This window comes from Fukomys damarensis, unplaced genomic scaffold (genome assembly GCF_012274545.1).
Source record: "Fukomys damarensis isolate Sample0158 unplaced genomic scaffold, DMR_v1.0_HiC HiC_scaffold_15, whole genome shotgun sequence".
NCBI lineage: Eukaryota > Metazoa > Chordata > Mammalia > Rodentia > Bathyergidae > Fukomys > Fukomys damarensis.
The window spans coordinates 339625-361303 of record NW_022900927.1 but is presented as its reverse complement, the minus strand read 5'-3'; the positions used below and the strand labels follow the sequence as shown (position 1 = coordinate 361303).

The 21679-nt window shown below is 38.2% G+C and overlaps 2 protein-coding genes across 8 annotated transcripts in view; both read right to left on the bottom strand.

Moving 5' to 3' along the window:
* Window positions 1–2695: 2695 nt before the first annotated feature.
* Rep15 (RAB15 effector protein) lies at window positions 2696–3520 on the bottom strand. The gene has a single exon (XM_010628988.1). It carries the CDS (start codon window positions 3404–3406, stop codon window positions 2696–2698), a length of 711 nt encoding a protein of 236 aa, XP_010627290.1. The 5' UTR covers window positions 3407–3520.
* A 1177-nt stretch (window positions 3521–4697) lies between these two features.
* Window positions 4698–21679, bottom strand: part of Ppfibp1 (PPFIA binding protein 1) — a 112247-nt gene continuing 95265 nt past the window's right edge. For 3 of the 7 annotated variants that reach the window (XM_033763518.1, XM_010628994.3, XM_010628995.3), the window contains 15 exons: window positions 19901–19961; window positions 19508–19537; window positions 17697–17868; window positions 17238–17270; window positions 14934–15084; window positions 14496–14624; window positions 12495–12645; window positions 11629–11740; window positions 11430–11518; window positions 10628–10750; window positions 9760–9885; window positions 8758–8946; window positions 7056–7235; window positions 6664–6729; window positions 4698–6523 (listed from right to left, as the gene is read on the bottom strand). In XM_033763518.1, the coding sequence (XP_033619409.1) occupies window positions 6437–6523; window positions 6664–6729; window positions 7056–7235; window positions 8758–8946; window positions 9760–9885; window positions 10628–10750; window positions 11430–11518; window positions 11629–11740; window positions 12495–12645; window positions 14496–14624; window positions 14934–15084; window positions 17238–17270; window positions 17697–17868; window positions 19508–19537; window positions 19901–19961 (1699 nt within the window). In that variant the 3' untranslated portion in view covers window positions 4698–6436. The remainder of the gene's footprint in view (window positions 6524–6663; window positions 6730–7055; window positions 7236–8757; window positions 8947–9759; window positions 9886–10627; window positions 10751–11429; window positions 11519–11628; window positions 11741–12494; window positions 12646–14495; window positions 14625–14933; window positions 15085–17237; window positions 17271–17696; window positions 17869–19507; window positions 19538–19900; window positions 19962–21679) is intronic. The other 4 variants (XM_010628997.3, XM_010628999.3, XM_010628998.3 and 1 more) reach the window with 3 other exon arrangements.

Below are 21679 nucleotides of genomic sequence, written 5' to 3'. Positions count from 1 at the left end.
AACTCCCTAAGAGCTTGGATTTCAGTTTTGATCTCATCCCTTCCATCACAACAAAGTTCTTGCAATTCTGGATTTTGACCTATTAGGTGGTTCTGATAAAAAGTTAGTGGCTTGCAATAAGCACTTAAAACAGTGTCACAGTACAGAAAATGAGTGTCCTGCAACAAGTTCCAGTCATACAGATCACAAGTGTTTCTTTCTCTGGATAGTAGCCCAGAAAGACTGATATACACTGTCTTTATCAAACTATCCTCATATGGCTAATCAGCTTCATAATTTAGGGACCTCTGGGTAGAGTCAGCTTAGGGGACTGGACCCCTTTAAGAGGTAGGAAGGAGGGGCCTCTGCATCTCAAAAAGCAGCTCACAGCTCATGGTTTTGAGACCACTTCTATAGTTACACTGAGTTGAGAGCATGTGGTTTTGACACCTATGTAGCTACACTGATATAAGCACCTCTTAAAGTGGTTACTTCTCCCATCAGAATTCCTCTTAGTCCACCAAAACTAGGCCCCTAGCAACAAGTACAATAACCCATCAGGTAGTGATGATATAGGGCCTCTAAATAATATAGGGGAATTAACTCCCGACCTGCTAGACGTCAGATTCACTGAGTTCGTGTTCCCTAAAATCAAAGAATGAATTTTAAAGAATGGAGGTTGAGTAGGAAATATTTATTGAAAGGGAGATTTTAGCTCCTGAGAGGCAGAAGGGCATCTGGATAGGTTGTCAGGAACCCTACTTCACAGGGGAAGAGCCACAAGGTGGGTACAATGTGAGATGAAACTATGATCAACCAATAAGATTATAAGCATAGCTCTTAGGTAATGGGGAAGATCACAAAGCAAGAGTATGTGGGAAGAGTAAAGAACATTTATAGGAAACGATGGATCTGGAGGTCTTGGTCACCCACTGGGGTGACTGAGGTCTATGTAGACTTCACTGGGCAGGGTATGGCCGCGTATCCCTTGGGAAGTGTATAGTCTTGTCCTCTCATCTTTGAGGACTGGCTTCCAACAGATGTGCCCCTGAACATCTGTGATGTTTTCATCTTTTGCATTGATCCCCAAAAGCCTCGCCATGCCTGACTGCCTACAATATTTGTACCTAATTTAGCTGCGTATAATAGTGACCCTTGGAGGAGGCAGGACCCCTAAGCCCACAAAACAGCATTGAAGCTCCAGATTCCGCAGCATCCCAGCTCTGGGCCCCACCACTTCTGTGGCTCTTTATCATTTCCTTTTGCAATATCTACAATAAAATTACTTTCACTTTGAACTGGTCCTCTGTTCTGACTCCCTTCTGCATTGGAGAATGAAAATGAGACCTCTAGATGCCAGACCCACTGGACCTAACAATAAGTGCCTTAAATTCCAAAATAGAGCAAAGGCCATAGAAGACTGTCAGAAAACATTTTCAGGGTTTAGTTGCAGTTGAGATTCGGCTCATGCTTTGTAAGAGCTGCACCTCGGTGAAGATGCCGTTCATCAGCTGGAGACAGCAGCAGAGTAAGGCCAGGAAATGAAAGAAAGAAAAAAGGCAACAGCAATTAAGCAGCACCTTTGTAGGTAATCATCTTTGTGGTCTCAGCAATTGTAGCAGATTAGAGTCAAATCAATTTTTTTTTTGAGACAGGGTCTCACTATGTAGTTGAGACTGACTTGGAACTCACTATGTAGTCCAGGCTGGTCTTGAACTCACAGTGATCCTCCTGCCTCAGCCTTCCAAGTGCTGGGATTGCAGGTGTGCACCACTATGCCCGGCTCAAATAATTTTCTTTATATGATTCTAACATACATCTTTGTAAATGGACAAACTTTTTCTTTTTTTTTCTTTGGTACCGGGGATTGAACTCAGGACCTTACGCTTGGAAAGCAGGTGGTAGAACCACTGAGCTAAATCCCTGGCCCCAGACTTTAATTTTTTAAGCTACTTAGCAGCTTTATAACTGAAGGAATTATTTAACCTCTTTACTTTGTCAAACAGAAACAAATGCCTGTTAAAGTCACAGAGGATACATGTGCAATAATAATGTATGTAGAGAATCTGGGCTGCCTAATGAATTCAGTGGTGCTTCTTTCTAGTACTATTAAATCCCACACAAGCTGTGAAGCAAAAATGGCTATTCTCTGAGTACACATTCCTTACTCTAAATATTAACAAACATTATTATAACAAGGAACTGTTCTATGGGTGGCTGTTTTTAAATGGTGAGTAAAGCTAACAATTTAATCCCAAAATAAATCCACCAAAGTCCTTTCCATGCAGAGCAGCTAGAAGGCAGCAGGAGTGTAGGCCAGAAAATAAGAGACATGTGAATTTAAACTGGCATTGCAAACTGCTCTGTAGTCTATCCCACAGCCCTCCTTACCCACCTCCCACCAACAGCAATTTAAAAACTCTTTCAACTTTTGAGTGTTATATTTACTATTTAAAAGATACTTTGTTTTGCAAATCAAATTTTTTGTTTGACTTTATTATCCTTTCTCCCAGTTTTTATTATTGAATAATGAAGAAAGGTCAAATTAAATCACAAGTGTTTCTGAAACATGGCCAGTTTTTGTTCTTTAACTGTGACACTAACATGTTTTGATCCAAGTAATCATTTTCAGTCAATGATCTAAGTAGATGATCTTGTTCATGAAAATAAAACTTGCTTTTTATCTTACATGCCAGTCACCTCACACAAATCCAGTTCAGAGGATGCGAATATAAACCTTGCCCACCTCTCTCAGCCCGTCTTTCTTACTCAGATAGTTTCCGAGCAGCTCTCTCATGGAGACACACTCTTGAGTATCCAGGACAAATTGTTCCACAGCTTTCTGTCCTGGCAGATGGCTCCTCAGCATCTCACTTTTAACGCTGTCTAGGATGACTCCTCTGACATCTTTAGGTTTTTCTGGCACACCAAAGATGATAAACAGGCCCAGACAATCTTCTCCTATCAAGTTACAGAATTCTTCCAGCTTATCAAATCTACTTTTCTTCCAGGAAGACTCCTCTGGCCTTGACTGTGGATTGAAGAGATCACAAGGCTTTGGCTCTACTAGAGGAAGAGAAGTCATTTGCAGAGTCTGTACGACAAGCTGAAGCCTTATTTGCTTATCGGATCCCCAAAAGGTCCAGATCCAGTCTGCCCCAAACAGTAAGGTTTGGTGCTTGGTCATCTTGGTGGTAGTAAGCCATTCATCAACTCCTTTTTCTTGACAGAAAGTGATGAAGTGGATTAAGAAGATCTCATTCAGGGTATTTGCAGCTGGGCAGAGTCTACTCAGAGGATACTCCAATCCGAGATACTCCTTCAGTTTTTGAGCTGCATGAACTATAGCATCACTGGCCACCTCACAGACACCAAGAATTTCTTTGTTGTTCTCCAGAGCCACCTGTTGTGATGCTTTCTGCCCCATTTTCTGTATCCCAGTCAATATTGCTCCCAAATATCACACATGTGAATGTTGTGCAGAATTTCTTCCTCTGTAGAGGGAAAGTTCTGCAATGAAGTCATCTGCTAAAATGGCCAGTTTCCTCACCTCTACAGCTTCCTTGGTATAGCTAAGTATATAGACATATACCTAAACAAACATTGAGATTCCCTGTTTGTCATTTGGGAGGGTTGTATTTTATTAAGTTAGAGATAGTAAATGCCACACAAAACAGCTTTTATTCTCTAGGCTATATTCATTCTACTTTTTGTTTTTGTGTGTCACTGGGGATCAAATCAGCCAGGGCCTTCACACTGAGCTACATCTCCAGACTTTTTTGGGTATATTTTAAATTTTGAGAAAGGGCCTTGCTAAGCTGCTAAACTGTCAGAATGGGGGCTTGACCTTGTGATACCTCCTACATCATCCTACTGAATAGATGGGATTATAGGTGCAGGCTAACATGTCCAGCTTATCCTACCTGCTATCCTACTTCCTTTGCTCTTTTTGCACTGTTGGTGACAGAATCAAGGGCCTTGACACTATAAACTATCCCCTTTTATTTTAAGAGAGTGTCTCATTAAGTCACCAAGGATGGGCTCAAACTTTTGACCTCCTGCCTCAGCTCCCAAAGTGCTGGGATTACAGGCATATGCCAACAAGACCAGGTTCCATATATCTCTTTCTACAACTAACTTCAGATCTCCAGGTAAGTTGTTTCTGTATGCTTTTCCTAATTCATTTCTTAGCTCAGTTGCATATATCTTCTTTCACACACAAGTTTCTCAAAGATCTCAAATTTCTCTCTGTTGGTTCATTTATGAACACTACTCAAGAAACTTTATAGTTTAAAAACTAGAGTTTGCATTTTAATTTGTTTTTTCTTTTTTTTGTTTTCCATACTGGGGATTGAACTTGGGTCCTTGAGCTTGCGAGGCAGGCAGCAGAACCACTGAGCTAAATCCCCAAGGGGATTGAACTTGGGTCCTTGAGCTTGCGAGGCAGGCAGCAGAACCACTGAGCTAAATCCCCAGCCCTTAATTTGCTTTTTAACACAGGGTCCTACTTTGTAGTTCAGGCTGGCCTTGAACTCATTATGTAGCCCAGATTGACTTTGAACTCAAGGTGATCCTCCTGCCTCAGCCTTGTGAGTGCTGGGATTAGGTGTGCATTACCATGCCAGCCCTACTTTTTATTTTGAACAAAGACAAATTAAATGATGACAATAAAAACATGAGTCAATTATCAATTGACTTTATTTCTTTTCATATGGCATTACCAGCAGCATATATTTTATAAATAAAATATATCATCAAACTATTTAACCATATCATCTATCATCAGCTATGTTATATTGTCCTGAATGAAGAATGCTTGGTATCTGTAACAGTCTTATGGTATTTTGAACCAGGTTCTAATAACAAATTTGAGTTTTTCAAATGATGCCATAAATTCACATTAAAATAAAACCCAAATACAGGATGAGTCTAATACATTTACCAAATTGAATTAGGTAGAGTTCAAATAAAACCATTGTTAGCGTCAAATCATTTTAGTGATGAATACACAATAATTTAGTGTTATAAATTCCTTGATGAATAGCCTGGTAATTTGCTGAAAATGAAAAATACCACTGATACTCCAATATGGTTTAAAACCAAGTCCACTGGGACAAACTGAACCGCCCACCTCTGCTCCAATTCATAAACACCCACTCTAGACAGTTAACTATCATGAACAATTATGTACTACTGAACGAAAAACGGACTTCTCCTAAACCAACAACAACAAGATAAACACAATGTTTTTGCTGCAGTTTTCTATGTTCTTTATAAAGAGTATTTTGGTGTTGTGTAACATTTTGTCTAAAAGAAAGTCATTACAAAACTAATGTTGCAGCCTCAGAATTTTTGAATTCTGCCCCACTGACAGTCTGAGAAAACACACAATTAGCAGGTGTAGTGCAGTATTAGCAATGATATAACGATGTATTTGGCAAAGAAAAAAAAAACAAAAACAATACTGTAAAGGCTTTTGTTTTGATTTTTGTTTCTGTAGAAAATTTTTTGCAAAATTTTAAGTGTACAAATACTTCTGAATGCATTCAAGTTATAGTGTATTCATGTCCCTCAAATTCTTCCTTATAAGGTAAAGAGATCCAAAATTAAGAATGAAGTATTTGGGCCGGGGATTTAGCTCAGTGGTTCCACTGCCTGCCTTGGAAGCACAAGGACCCGAGTTCAATCCCTGGTACAAAAAAAAAAAAAAAAAAGGAATGAAATATTTAAACTGTTCAAGAATTTTGTGGGTATCACCAAGGAAAGGGGTATTTCATGTATATTTACTTAGTTTCAATGACCAACATTGTTAAAATTCAGCTGTAGAGAAAGAAGTTATCATTTTAATTTCTTTAGGAACTAGCTGGTATATGGAAATTTAGACATTTGAGAGGTATTTTCCTTTTGATGTAACCTTTTCTTCATCTTCCTTATATAATAAAAAGCTTTATTTTCTATGTACTGTGTGTGTACATATATATTTAGAAAAAAATATAAAATAAACGGCAAGTGGAGGTGCAACTGTCATTTAGCGGGCACACATTGCCTAACGAGGTTGCACATACTCGTCTTTAAAGCACAGCATGTCCTGCAGAGATGGCCGCGGTAATGCAGATTGCCCAAGTCATTCCCACACCGGTCACTGCTCCCCAAACCCTCCATACAGGGGGTGTGGATGGAAACACTGGTAAAACACTCATTTTTAAATGCAACATTTTAAATATATCATAGATTTTTACATTAAATAGAGGAAAAACAATTATACTCTCTTTACCAGTGTCTCATTTTTGTGGCAACTTCTAAATAGGCACATTTCCCAATTTCCATTTCTACTTCTGTAGGAACCGAAATTAGGACGATAAACAAAATACAATCTCTTGCATGCTGTATACACTGTATTTGAAAAATAAAGTGGAAAAAAGACTAAGGGTTCCAAGTGCTTATCCAGTTTCCACAGTTAAACATTTGAATCTTCATCTGTAATGCTGGCACTGGGGGAACAGGCAGCAAAATCTTTAAACATGTCATCTTCTTTTAACATGTGCTGGAAAACAAGGAGACAGGAAGTCACACACACTGTAAGTCCTGAGCTCAGAACTACATCTTCTCCAATGTACAGGCAGTCCTTCGGAATTGTGTTCACAGGTATTAGGGGAGCATTTTCCATTCATTGTGCAAACTTACTGTGAGATTGTTGATGCCTTCAGAAAACGCACCTATTTGTCTCACTGTACCTTCTGAATCTTCCATCTGCAAAGAACAAACCACGTGATATCATTTTGATAATAAGGATAGTGAAGCAAAATGAACACAATGTAAGCAGAAGTGAGGCAAGTTTTTTCTTGTTTCCATGGAGAACTTGGGCTACCTACTAAGCCTCTCTGTGCTCCAGTTTACGTACCCAAATAACAACACAGAACCTGGAATATAGTAATCTGTAAGTGTTCATTGTTACTTTACTATATTTGAGGGATTTTAAGAAAAAAACCTCAATTGCTAGATATAGTGTATGAAGTTTCCAGTCAGTGTCTGAATGCAGCGCACACTTTAAGAGACATATATAGTATTTTGTTTACCCGGTCTAACCGATCGAAATCATCTTCATCATATAGGCGTATGTCCAAACCAGGCTTAAATCCTTTCTTTGAGACACTTCCTGATGCCTGTCCCAGTTCCATTGGACAAACATATTCTTCTCCATCTTCCTGTCTTTTCTTTCTCAGATTTCCAAAATTGCTGAAGGTAAGTTTCTTTGGCTTTAAAAGTAAATAAAAACACCCATGGATTGGATTAAATTCATATTACAAAGGACCTATAACATGTATAATTAAATTATATACCTCATCACATAGGGAAAAGTAACTCGATTAAACCTGCGCAACAAAAAAAATGCACCCAGGCATATGGTATATGAAAGAATAACAAGATTAATCTTATTCCTTTTATTCACGTAAAGTAGCCGGATAGCCGCTGAGATAAATTAAATATGCTAAGACCCTTTGTTTTGATTACACAGGACTTAATGTAATACGATTTCTCAGGATGAATTTAATCTGAAAGGGTTTTCAGGCTAAGATAAGTGATTCTGTCTGTGTCTGTTCTGCTTCCACAGAAGGACTGGTAACTGATAAAAGCATTCTCATTCTTTTAGAGACAATTTTAGTGATACATGGAAGAGAAACTCCATTTCAGCCATTAAATAGTCCCTGAGATTACCAAGATGACTGAGAATTTAAGCAGAACTTTCTCAAAGGCTTCAAATCTGGCATATCTTTTAAAGAGGTTCAAAGCCAGATAGACAGAGTAAACACAAAATAAACAAACAAAAAGAACTTGGCACACACTTCTGGAAGAATTGACAAACTCTACCTCCACATTAAGGTGGCTGAGATAATTCATATTAAGCAGAGTTACGATACAAATTATTTATTTAGTTTCCCCCCTCGTACTGGGAATTGAACACAGGACCTTGCACTTGCCAGGCAAGTGCCAATGGTATTTAGGTTTTTTTGAGCCAGGGACTTGCTATGTAGTTCAGGATGGATTTCATCTTACTACGTAGCCCACGCTGGCCTTGAAATTGTTGTGATCTTCCTGCCTCAGCTTCCCAAATGCTAGATAATATGCATGCATTACCACATCTGGCCAACAAATAATTTAAAAGGAAAAAAAATAGTCTGAATTTGATATAATCCACAAATCCATTAGAGAATGGATTGCTTGTCTATCTTGAAGCATTGTCTAACTTGTAAAACTGGCCAAATATAAGCCAGAAAAGGTGAATCTGTACAAGGAGAAATTTTTCTTTTCCTACAGGAAAAACAAGACTGCAGCTAATATTTGGGTCCAAGATGAGGTTCTCCGCAGTGAGGATACGTCAGCTATAAAAGCCAACATCCTGCTCTTTATTAATGCCAGTAAGATAAATGGATTAAGCAGAAACCTTCAAAAATTCATTATTTTAATTACTCCTGAACATGTGCATACTTCAGTCAGGCATGGTGGTCCATACTTGTCTGTAATCCCAGCACTTGGGAGGCTGAGGCAGGAGGGCTGCTGTATGTTTGAGGCTACATAGTGAATTCAAGGCCAGCTTTACACAGTGAGACCCTATCTCAAAAAAACAAGAACAAACCAACAAACAAAGAAAAAGAAAAATACACACACTTTAAATCTACCCACAAAAGTTAGTTACAGTAGGAAACAGAATAGCAGGTACCAGGCAAAAACTGGCCTTTGTTTCGTGCACTTTATTAGATGGTACCAGCCTGAACCCACCTTCACTTTGGCAGTAGCTGTTAAAAGTACATAATCTGGTAACTCTGTGGCATCTCGCTTCTGGTGTTGGGCCTCAGCACCAATCAGAAGGTTGAAATGAGTGGCCAAGTGTCTTCTCAACAACGTCTTATTTGGTGGAATGTTTAATAACTGAGCCATTGTTTCTACATTAAAACGAGGTTCTAGCACCTGTAAAAAACAAATGTTGAAAGGTATCAGAGATCATCCATGTTTGCAGTGTACCTTCACAATTTGCAGTTTCTTTCATTTGGGTTATCTCCAATGACCTTCTGAAAAGCACAGGATAGCACACAGGGAATGGACTTTTATCTTCAAATTTCACAGTGGTGGAGCTGGTCCTATAATCTAGGCTTCCGGTTTTGTAACACCTATACCTCTGACTCTCTGGAGCACTGCCTCTGGAAGCCAACTCCTCATGCCACATCAGTGTGGAAAAATACAACCTGTATACTTGCCAGGGTTTTAAACGGTGATCAGGAGAGAGAGATGTTTTTCAACATGAAAGAGGACACTAAAGGAGAAATGGGTTTAAATCTGATCTAGAGTTTTATAAAATAAAAGTATTCTGAAAGTAAAGATTCACTAGAAATAGTGTAAGAGGGTTAGATTAGATGACTTTCGATGACAAATAAACTGATACAGAGTGAATCTCATATGACATGCTTGGGACCAGGAATGTTCCAGATTTGGGATTTCTTTTTAAATTTTGGAATACTTGTATATATATATATAATGAGGACTCTTGGGGTGCGATGCACGTCTAAATATGAAATTCATTTGTGTTTCATAAATATAACCTCATATTAATTTTATTTAATGTTTTTAGTACTCTTGTTTTTTGAGTGCAACTCATTTTATGAGGTTAGGTGTTGACTTTTGGATTGTAGATTTTGAAGCAATTCAGTTTTGCTCAACCTACAATATCCCATTCATTCAAGCAAAGGAAATAAAATGAGAAGCCAATGTAAAATAGAGTTTTACCATGAGTCCACCATGGACCCCACTGCCTCTGAGATTGGGGGCATATTCGGCCAAGTCCACAGAGCGCAGCCACTCCATCACGCGATGATTGGTCCATTGTTGAACTTCAGAAGGGGTAATACTACTCTGTGGGAACAAACAACCACCAGGAACTTCAGCTGTTGTTGACAAGATTCTTCATATTAAAGCTGCACGTATAACCTAGAATTCTACCCTACAGAGCACTATGACTTAACACCCCACTAAATGTTTTTTGAGACAGAGTCTTGCCATGTAGTTAAAGCTGGACTTGAAATAACTATGGAACCTAAGCTACTCTTAGATTCATTGCAGTCCCCCTGCCTTAGCCTCTCAAATGCTGAGATTATAGGCATGTGCTACCATGTCTGGCTCCCACATTATTAAAGAAAAAGTGTTGATTTGAATTCTCTTTTATTTTTTTCAGTACCAGGGATCGAACTCGGGTCTTTGTGCTTGCAAAGCAGGCAGCAGAACCACTGAGCTAAATCCCTGGCCCTTGAATTCTCTTTTAAAGAACGTATATCACAGAGTTTCAAGCTTTCTTCCACACTAAGAAAAAGGAAATTTTTTATACTAATATTTAGGAATGTAGATTAAGAAGGCAGGACACAAAAATATATCTATAAAAAAATGAAAAAACCTTTGCTTTTATTACACAGTGGAACCGTCATGGGGGGGTAAAAAGGAAGGAATACAGGAAAGCAAAGCTTAAGAAATAAATGGTTGGATTCAAGGTTCAAAAGACACTGGCTTTCCTTTCAGGCTCCAAGATGAAATGGGTCTTAGTTTTGTACACACAGGGACACACATAAGAAATGGCTGTTATAGACTCCGTTGGAAATGCTACCTCATCAGATGGACGCCTCCGTAGACAGTTGGGTTCAAAGTTATTGATCCTCAGAACTTGGATGGCCCTTTTGATACTGAGATGGTGCAGCACACTCACAACCTTCAGAGACAGTAAGTCATCCTGCAAAAAAGCAGAAAGAAGTACTAACTGAGTAACTGTGTTGGCCTATAGGAGCAGGACCTTTCTAGGGAAGTTGCAAAACATTGGAATATGCTTCACAAGTCTGCCAGGGATTTCAAAACCTTTATTTAGTAACCAAATCCCCTTTTCCTGTTCTGAACAAAATCCTTTCAGGACCCCATTTAAAGTTGACTGTCAACTGTTTTTTCCCTTTGAAATGATCTGACAGAAGAATGCAATTCCAGGGCTCTGACAGGGTCATTACAAAAGAGAATCTATTTTCTGTGTTTTTTTGTTTGTTGTTGGTGCTAGAAAAGAGAGAAGAAGAAATTATAAGTATTAACACATATCACTAATTAGTCCCTCAAGGAAAAATTTTGTGTGGCTACTGGGAACATTTCCAAATACATCAAACACACCCAAGCAGGTGTGTTTGAGGTGTTCAGGTGATTTGAAGGGCAGTGTCAAGATAAGCACCAGTCTCACCCAGAAAACAAACAAGGAAACATGTACTATTGGCACACTGACAACATATTTCTTATTGAAGAAGAAAAAAGAGGAGGAGAGGAAAGAGAATCTTCCATAAGAATATTTTTTAAATGATAGATAACAGTTGAAATCCTTGAGGTTATTAACTGGCCACTACCTTTCTCCTCAAACACCAGGATGAAGCACTTACAACAGTCATGTAGTGAAGCATTCGGCCATCCACTCGTCCTTCATCAAACTGGGTCTTATATTGGGGAAGGCCAATATCATCCAACCATCCTAAAAGAGACAAAGCAGTATCACTGCCATGCCACAAAACTTTTTTCTTTTTTGTGATGAAAAGGACAGCAATATTTATTATTATTTTTTAAAACATAAAAACATCTTACTAGTGACCCAGTTGAAATCCAACTTTCCATGATTAGTTTCTTCTTCAGATCCGAGGGCTTGCAATGCCAGCTGGAGTTTCTTTCGATGAAGTGAATGCTTGATTCCAAGTTCCTGATGTAATAAACAGAAACAATGACTTTACAATTCTACCCACACGGGCTGGCTGCACTGGCAAAAATGTAGAAACTCCTCCAAAACGATGCTAGTGTTGAAGATCCAATTCTACATTAAATAAGAATACTAACTTGGGGTCATGAAATATTACTGAATAATACATCTCTAGAGATCCAAGATGACCACAATTCCTTCAGTGCTGTGTTAAACATTCCCAAGTGACTCATTTTCTATGTAAGATAGGACTTGCATTATGCGTAATAAAAATTTTACTATTTTGTGCAAAATGTTAAATTATTGGGACATAAAATATAGGGTGATTTTTTTTTTCCTTTTTCAAAATAAAGGTGAAATGTAGGGGCCAGTAATTTAGTGCAGTGGTTCTGGCACCTGCCTCGAAAGCGGCAAGGGCCTGAGTTCGATCCCCGGTACCAAACAAACAAAAAAATAAAATAAAGGTGAAATGTAAGTCAATAAGGCCATAACACGATGTTGAGAAATATGAACTTAAGGTTTATTATTATGGCTATATAAGTCATTGAAATGTTCAGTGGCTCAGGTGTACCATAAAAAGTCAAAGGAGGCCCTTCCTTTTCAGTGCATGAGGCAAAATAAGCAGGAAATGTCTGGAAAGTCAAACTCTTTCAAGTGTCTGTAACAGTGACTCTACCCATACCCCTTTCTGAATAAAAAACAATTCTACATTCATATTTTCTTTCTTTCAGTATTCTGTGAATGAAGAAGCAGTCACCTTCTCTAAATCTTGTTGAGAAGCCTGCAAAAGGGTTTGGCCAGATGCAATCCAGTGCTTGCCAGAATTCAGGTAGGACCCCAGCCCCTGTTCCACCAGCCAAGCACAGACTTGTTCCTTGCTCCATTTGGCAAAAGGCATATCCAAGTCACTACAGGAAAATGAAGGACTTTATGAGAAACATCAAAGTTTAAAGCCAACTCCATGGCTTATCATTAGTTTGAATAGCTGTACATTCAGGAGATATGGAAATTTCTTGATGAATACACATTTAGCCATGAAAAGTTGAATTTTTAGTGCATTTTCGAGGAGGAAGTACTACAGTTTAATATGGTTTGAATATAACTGTCTTTGTTTCAAATGAAACTGCAAAAGATTCAAAGTGATTTGGCAAGAATGCATCATGTACCTGTACCAACTGCACACGAGGAGTGCAAACTTTATGTACTGCAAATATGTACTTAAAAAGGGAGGGCATCGAGTGATGGGTGGAGGGAGGGGAGGGGATGAGGGTGAAAAAAGGGACCAGAGTGTGTCACGTATCCATGCCAATGCCCCATAAGTAATGCACCATGATGAACTGCACACATGTACTAATCAAAAATGGAAATCTAAAACCAGACTATAGTAAAAAGACTAAAGGGCATGGTGGCACACACCTGTAAACCCAGCGTTCGGGAGGCTGCAGCAGGGGGATTGCTATGAGTTCAAGACCAGCCTGGGCTACATAGTGAGCTCCAGGTCGGTTTCAACTACATAATGAGACCCTGTCTCAAAAAAACAAAACAAAAACAAAAACAAAAACAAAAAAAAAAAGAAGAAGAAGAAGAAGAAGAAGAAAAAGAATGTGTAAGTCAGTGAACCAATTTCAATGTGGCTGAAAGATTAGATTCCCAAACAGAAAACATCCAGTTGCAAATCTACTCTGAAATTCAAATCAGCCATGAAATAACTTTGGCAGAATTATGGTTTCTTTGTAGTTGATAATCAAGAGACGAGGATAGCATGCTTTAAGTGCGGGAAAGAGTGAACAAAACACTTTAGCATAGGGAAGTCCTTTACTACGTTCAGAGAGAACATATGGCAAATGAGAACACTGAATATTTAAATAAGGCCAAAGAGAGACTCCTTGATGAAAGCTGCACGCAGTGTCTCACCTACATAGGAAAGATGGTGTAGAAAAGGTTTCAGCCCACTACATTTTTATAAGATTCAGTATCAACACTTTTTTTCTGTGTTTGCCAAACTCACCCCTTCATGCTCAGTAGATGAGAATGTTGGCTCCAAATCAGCTCTATACTCTGATAAGAATATAGGAAAAGATCTTACAGTCCTAACAGGTAAAACATTACATCTAAGAACTCTGGTAGAATTTATATCTTTCAGGCTCCATTAATCTTTAATGTTTACTGAACAGTTATTATTTGCCAGCTACTTACACGTAATAACTCATCTAATCTTCACAACCACCTTTTGAAGTAGGTACTAATTATGAAGCTGATGATGAAAAAACAGAGGCATGGGAATCACTGCTCAGGGTCACCCCGCTGGTAGGAAGTAGAAAGACCAGAAACCAAATTCAAGCAGTCTCTCTAGCATCTACTTTTTTTGGGTTGGTTTGTGTGGTGCTAGAAATTGAATGCAGGGCCTTGTACATGCTAGGCAAGTGCTCTATCACTGAGCTACAGCACCAACCCCCTATGACCTACTTTTGACTACTATGTAATCCCTCCCACCTTTCCCTTCACAGTATAGATGTAGCCAACACTGACGCTTTAGCTCTGGCTCTGCACCTGCCTCACACAGGGCTCAGCTTCTGTGCACTTATCATTAACCACTGACAAACTGTACCACTCTAGAAAGGATGGGCCCTTCCCTCAGGCACTGTAGTTTAGCCAGACTTTGATTATTGAACCCAGTGACGATGCTGACAGTATAGGCAGTCACAGGCCTTAATACTTGGGTAGAGATGCTAAAGTCCCTTTGTTTGTTTGTTCTTACCTGTTAGTCTGTCCAAGATCACGAGACCAACCCAAGCGAGGACCTGCAGTTGCCCTTGTCCCTCCTCTTTTGAATTCAGGCTCAGACATGTCTTCTGGGTTGAACGTGGTCGACTGACTTCTCCTAAGTCTAAAGAAACACAACACATATGGCCATGATTACACTTGAGGGAGCCTTAGACTTTAAAATTAATCAGAATGTTTCAAACTGGTATGCACACTTGAGTCATTCTTCTCTGTGTGTAGTTAACAATGTTATTTGAATTTAAATACGAAGACCCAGTGAATTTATGGATTCCAAATCAGGATTTTCCTTCCATAAGAGCACATAAAAGCCTTAAAATTTCATGCCCATTTTCTGCCAAATTCCTCCTTTTCCCTACATTTGAGTAACATGAAACACAAGACTGACTCTCTACTTGTTCGCTCTTTCACTTACTTTCCAAAGAGTCTCATGATACCTCTGGATTTCTTTTTGGAATCTGGAGATAGTGGAGACATCTGGAAGGTACTGTTTCCCTGTGAATCTCTGGGCTGAGAAGATGCACCAGCCAGATCCAGCTGCTCTGCTGTCTCCTTTTCTGTTTCAGCTATCCCAAGACAGAATAAAGATTTATTTAAAATATGAAATGAACATGATCATTAATCTTCTTGGTTTCTGCAACTGTTAAGAATTCTTCTGCTCTTGGTCTATAAGTCAGTGATTTATAGAGAACACACTGAAAATATGAAGTGAGATGAAAATGTACATTTTACTCTAGTTTACTCGTCTATAGACAATTAAAGATCACAACTTTTTTGAGATTAAATGTATGACAGGATAGCTACATTCTTTTCCTTTCTGATTTCATAATAAAAAAATTTCACTACCTTGGTCTACTACTTGGTACTGCTGGACTCCTCCCACCTCCCATCCTCTCACTGCAACACTCTCCTAGGTCTGTCACTTGACAGTTTCTTCCTGGCTGTAGCACCCATTTACCTTCTCTCCTCCATTCCAATCTGATGTTGCAAGGATCTCCTGAAAAGCTCAACCACTCTAAGCTCAGCACTAAACAATGGCATACTCATTACAGGGAGGCAGCATCATAGTCTTTGGGCCTAATCTCTCTCCAGCCTCATATATGAATGTCTGTCATATTGTCAATTCAATGTGCTGGGGCCTCCTGGACTCAATTAATCCACCCAACATCTTTGAATGTCTCTTCTCTCAAATTATTTTATTTGATACTTTATATTAAGTAACAGTATCCCTGTTATTCCAGTTCAAATTTTGTCATTTTCTTTTTATCTCCTTTGGCTTTTAGAGACATTAGTTATCAAATACTAGGATATTGTTGAGAAATTTATCCCAACCTATTATTTCTTAGGCACTGGGAATGCAATTAACTGGGTAAGTAGAACTTTTTCTTTTGATATAAAATTAGTGCCTACTGATTGTGCTTTAAAAAGAAAAATATTCACATTCATCACTGCTACATCTCAAGGATGAACTATTTTAGTTATTTTATGTCTCTTAGTGGTTTCAATATAAAATTTTATACTTTATAAAGAAAAAGCTGTGCAAATATCTTAGGAGCAAAATATACAGGCTGTAGAAGCTCATTTTTCCATGAAGCAGGGCTATGATTATAGGTGACAGTAAGCAGCATTTGCCTGTAAGCAATGACAATACAGTTCTTCTAAGAAAGATGCAGAATGGGCTGGGATTTAGCTCACTGGCATCACACCTGCCTTGCAAGCACAGGGTTCTGAGTTTGACCCCTAGTACATAAAGAAAGAAATATGCAGAAAATGATTTGAAATAGTTGTCTGAAAAGGTCAGTTTATGTATCCAGCATTCATTCTAGATACTGAAGATTACAAAGAAAGCATGTCACTTCTACTGGTTCATGTGAGCAGACAGGTAGGTATATATATAAGGTGACAGCACTTATTGGGACAACCCAAGGGACTCTATCCAATCACAGCCCACAGCCAAAATGGGTATGGGCACTCCTGAAAATGTTGCACAGCTCACCCTCATTTATATTGGTACTGGGGATTTAGCTCAGTGGTTTTGCCACCTGTTTCTAAATGCCAGGTCCTGAGCTCAATACCTGGTACAAAAAAAATATTGGTTTGTCTCTTGAGGACATTTTTCTTTCTGTACACTACACTATAAAGAAAAAAACTGAACTTCCACTCTCCAAAAATCTCCCCTGATAATATGTAAAGTCATCTCTGCCATAACTATTATCACAATCTTCAAAGTAATAAAATGTCATAATAGCGTTCCCCAAATAGAAGTTAAGTCTAACGCTATCATCTCCAGTGTCTTCTACAACTTTGTCACCTGGCTAAAAACACTTCCTTTTGGGGGCTAGGTAAAAAGTACCCATGACTAAGGGACTGTAAGGGCCTGAAAGTTAGTGTGTGTGATGATACGTGTGTCAGAGGAGAAAGAGCTAGGAGGTAGAACGCCAGGACATTCTTGCCTTGTACTTTGTGGGCTGCCAGGCACCTCTAGGGGCTCTCAAAGCTTCCCACATGTCAGCAGCACTGGCTAAACAGTATGTAGGCTTGGAAGCAAAGGCTCTATGGAGTCCTTTTTTAGTAGAAGATGGAAAGAACACTCTGGAATGGAGAACTACATTTTCTGGTTGCTGCCATCTTGCTTTCTAAAGATCACAGAGGGCAAGAACAGGATTAGATGAGCTTGGAGCATAGCACTAGTGAAGGCTGGCATGCAGGAGTACAATACCTAGGGTGGGTGCACTGGCACTTCGTTTACGATCTTCCGAGATCCCAACAATGCACACAATCACACGCAGTCCAATCGAGAGAACAAAAGGGGAGGACAATATGAAACACAGATCAGAAACTCCTCCTCATGAAACACACAGTGGACGAGAGGCACGCAGACTCCGCCAGGGCTGTCAACAGGGGCTTAATTTAGGCACTATTAAAACAGAGAGGAAGCTGTCTATAAAGGAACCAAAAGAGAATCGTATTTTTAGGTCTTTTCACTGTTTATACCACAGGACAGAGCTTGACAGAGAAAGGTGTTATATGTTCACAGTGCCAAATTGAATCCACTGAAGTCTTTTTGCTTACTTTTCACCCACCTTCATCTCTGAGAAGCAGAAATGTGTACATAAATGAACAATGGAAGGGAAGAGGTTAATCTTTTCCTTTTTCTGAAAGATTAGGCTATACATACCCAAGTTTGGTTCACTTGCTGTCCTCTTGTTACTTTTGATTTTAAAAAAGCCCCGACCAAAAGAAGATCTGACTTTTCGAGTACCAAAAGCGTTGTCATCCACAGAGGCCTCATGTCCTGCAGCTTTGGGAGGGAGACTCCCAAACATGCTGTTTTCTCCTGGAACTTTATCCTGAAAGAGGGTGATAATGATGCAGCAGAGTGTTAATGTGCACAGTCATTAGGACATGTGGGGCTTCATAATAAACATCAAATCATATTTATAACTTTGTGTAAAACGATAACTGTTGTAATCCATTCTGAAAGCTACTTAAAAAAACAAAACAAAACAAAACAAAACAAAACAAACTAACAGGAGCAACAACACAAAAGTGTCCATCACTAATCTATAATATATGCATTTAGGGCTTTAAAAATTAAGACACAAAGTCTCAAATTTTGTCTCACTCCTCAAAAGACATTGACCAAGATATAATATAGCTAGTAATAGCTGATTTCTCACTTTTCTAGCAGTTATGATACCGAACTATAACACAATTCACATTCTTGTATTATAACTACATCAATAGAAACATAATTCTACAAAGCAGACATGAATCTAAGCTTTTATATTCGCAACATAAGTAGATTTTATTCCAGTTATTTCAAACATTCTTCTCAAAGAATAATAAACAACAGGCAGCTGTGTATTTTGAGCTTTTTGGTTATCTGAACTGGCAATTATAGGGTTATAGCATGCTATATTGTTTTAGTATTACCCAAAGATGCTTTTGGTTTCATGTTCTCATTTCTCTAATATCTTTTTTTTTTTTTTTGAGACAGGGTCTCACTGTGTTGTCAAGGTTGGCCTCAAATTTATGGTGATCCTGCCTCAGTCTCCTCTTGCTGGGATTATGGGCATGTACCACAATGCCCAGGCCCAGCTTTCTCTTGTCTTCTGTTTTTTTTGCAGAGGTTCAGAAAAAGGTGAGGGGAGACATGCATATAAGGTGGTGATTTTACTCTATTTACTGCTTATGGTAATTAAAGTGGATGGTTCAACAGAGTGGTCTTATTATCTGTCTCAACACTGATGTCAAAATCTTTTAACCAATGATTAAACTGACAAAACAAAAAGGAACTTAATGATAGTTGTCTCCAGTATTCCTGTTCTGTTTCCATATGAGTCAAGGGCTGAGAGCCAACAGTAAAGAAGATTAGGCCTGGAAGTAGCCTGTCTACCCAACTGGAACATTTTCAAGGTCATGAATGAAAGTCTTGGAAAAAAAGAAATGTGTTGACAAAGTCTTTAAAAATGCCAAGGCATTTGCCTCTGATGGACAGTGGTTGTATAAAATTATTAGTCATCTACAATATTTAGAAGGGCTTTCTGTGAAGCTTAGGGAAGCCCAGTTACAATCATTAAGAACATTACATCGCATGATTGTGAGTTCATGGTTTTGTTGATTAAATAACTAAGATGAAATTCACACAATATAAAATTAACTATTTAAAGCGAACAATTCAGTAGCATTTAGTACAGTCACAATGCTGTGCAACTACCACCTTTATCCAGTTTCAGAGTGTCCTGTCACCTAAAGTAAAACCCACACCATCATGCATTCTTCTCTCCTCACACCACTGTCTCTGTAGATTATCTACTCTGGAAAGAGACAGAATCATGCAATATGTGACTTCCATGTTTGGCTTCTTTGATTTAGCATAATGTTTTGGTGGGTCTGAGATTTTTGGACCACTGGAGATATTTAAGCAATTACATGTAATGGAAGTAAAAAACATTTTTATATTTTTAATTTGGATATTAAAGTTACCTGTGAAGGCTTCTGAATAGACTCTTTTCCCTGTTCAAAACAACAACATTTAAGGTTGTTACAGGACTCTTTTGTATACGCTTTGAATTTATAACATATACTTTCATAAATAAGAAAAAATTTATATTACTTCTAAGCTACAAAATCTTAGTTTCATTTGTTTCCTACTTATTTTTTGTTTTATTAAAGTCTTCGTTCTTGGTTTTATGTAATATTTTCAATTGTTTATATTCATACATAATATTTATCATTAACCACACTGTGGTAGCTAAGACTTTTTCATGAAAGAAACAAGCTCTTTCTATGAGTTTTATTTGCAAAATGGGAAAATTTGAAGAAACTTAAACGTTTGCTTCTTAGGATAAATGAAAAAAAGAAAAACACAGAACCTACCCCATCTGATGTCTCTTTCTTCAGATTGCCCAGGCTGCTGGATTTTTGTAGACCCGAAGTTCTAAAAATAATAACAATAATTAGGATTAATAATAAGTAGCTCTGGTGCCTCTGCTTTTAAGTGGATCATCTCAGGAAGAAACTAAATTATATGTGGGTTTAATCCTGGCAATAAAAGAAAAATCTGGAATCATGCAGTTACTTATGTGCTTAACTAAATTATAACATTTAGTTCTTTTAAAAGTAAGGGTGGTTAATTGTCCTGCCAATAACTTAGTATCCCACAGTTAGAATAAGTGGAAAAACACTTAGGACTATCTCTGTGATGTCAATATTTAAAAATAAACCAGTGTTTTCAACGGACTACTGGTATATCCTTTCCATGTATACATTTGTATCAGAAAGTTTAAATACTTCTAGCCCTTATATCTACTTATAATGAAAATAAAGAATAAAGGTTTTAATTTTCAATTCACAGAAATCTGAGTCTGAACCTGGCCTAACAATTCATTTTATAGTTATGACCAATGCATAAGAGAGGAACTCCTACTGCTGCTCATAATCATTCATTTGCTATTAAGGAAGGCACAGTGATGGTATAAATACCTAGAGACTCTCTTTCACATTAATTAACATTCAATTATATATAGATCCTGAGATGGCTTTACTGAAAAATTAAAGGCAGGACCAATTAAAAAAAGAAAGGTTAGTGATGTAGCTCAGTGGTATAGCACGTGCTTAGCAAGGCCCTGGGACTTGATCTGCAGCACTGTAGACAGAGATAAGAGACAGAGAAATGAGGGGGTGGTGGTGCAGGAGAGAGAGAGAGAGAGAGAGAGAGAGAGAGAGAGAGAGGGGGGGGGGGGGGGGGAGGAGAGAGAGAGAGAGAGAGAGAGAGAGAGAGAGAGAGAGAGAGGCAGAGAAATAGGTAGAGACAGAGACTATAAATATACAAACATTTAAGAGATTTCTTCCATATTTACATTTATATAAGTTGCTAGAAATTACGCACTATCAAAGTAAAAAAAAATTGCGAAAAAAGAACTCATCTTTGAGTTGGAAAAGAGATTTCTCTAAATTTTATCCAGACTTTAACTTGGATAAACATTCAAATTATGTTTATTAAATTGAAAGTAAAGGGGGAAAAAATTCAGCTTTCCAGGCATCATATCATTCTGTGGGATTTTCTGCTGCAATAAAAATGTAAGTCTAGCTGGGTGTGGTGACACATGCCTATAATCCCAGCAGTCTGCGAGGATGAGGCAAAAGGATTGAAAATTGAGCCCAGTTTGGGCAATTTGGGGAGAACCTGTTTCAAAATAAAATATATAAAAGAGGTCTGTAGCTATAGCTCAGTGAGAAGGTCCTGGGTTCAATCCAGTTTAAAAAATACTACTTATTGTAAACATGTATGTCATTAAAAAAATTAATGAAAGGTACTAAAATTAAAAACAAACCAACCAACCAACCAACCTGATGAGAGAAGGCTAAAAATCTACAAATACATGGAATGAGATAACAGTGATTTTTTTTTTTTTTGTTTTTTTTTTTTGGTAAACTTAGAACTCTCTACTCCCACCCAATCATCACAAAATGTTTCATATGATAAGTTTGTTTTTTGTTTTGTGTTGTTTTGGTACCAGGGATTGTCCGTGGGTCCTTGTGCTTGTGAGGCAGGCGCCGAAACCACTGAGCTAAATCACTGGTCCTACAACTGTTTCATAAAACAGCATTAGTTATTCATTACTTCAGTTGTTGATTCTTTTTTTTTTTTCCCCC

Coding starts and splice junctions, on each gene's coding strand:
- Rep15 (XM_010628988.1), bottom strand. CDS start 3,406: ATGGGGCAGAAAGCATCACAACAGGTGGCTCTGGAGAACAACAAAGAA.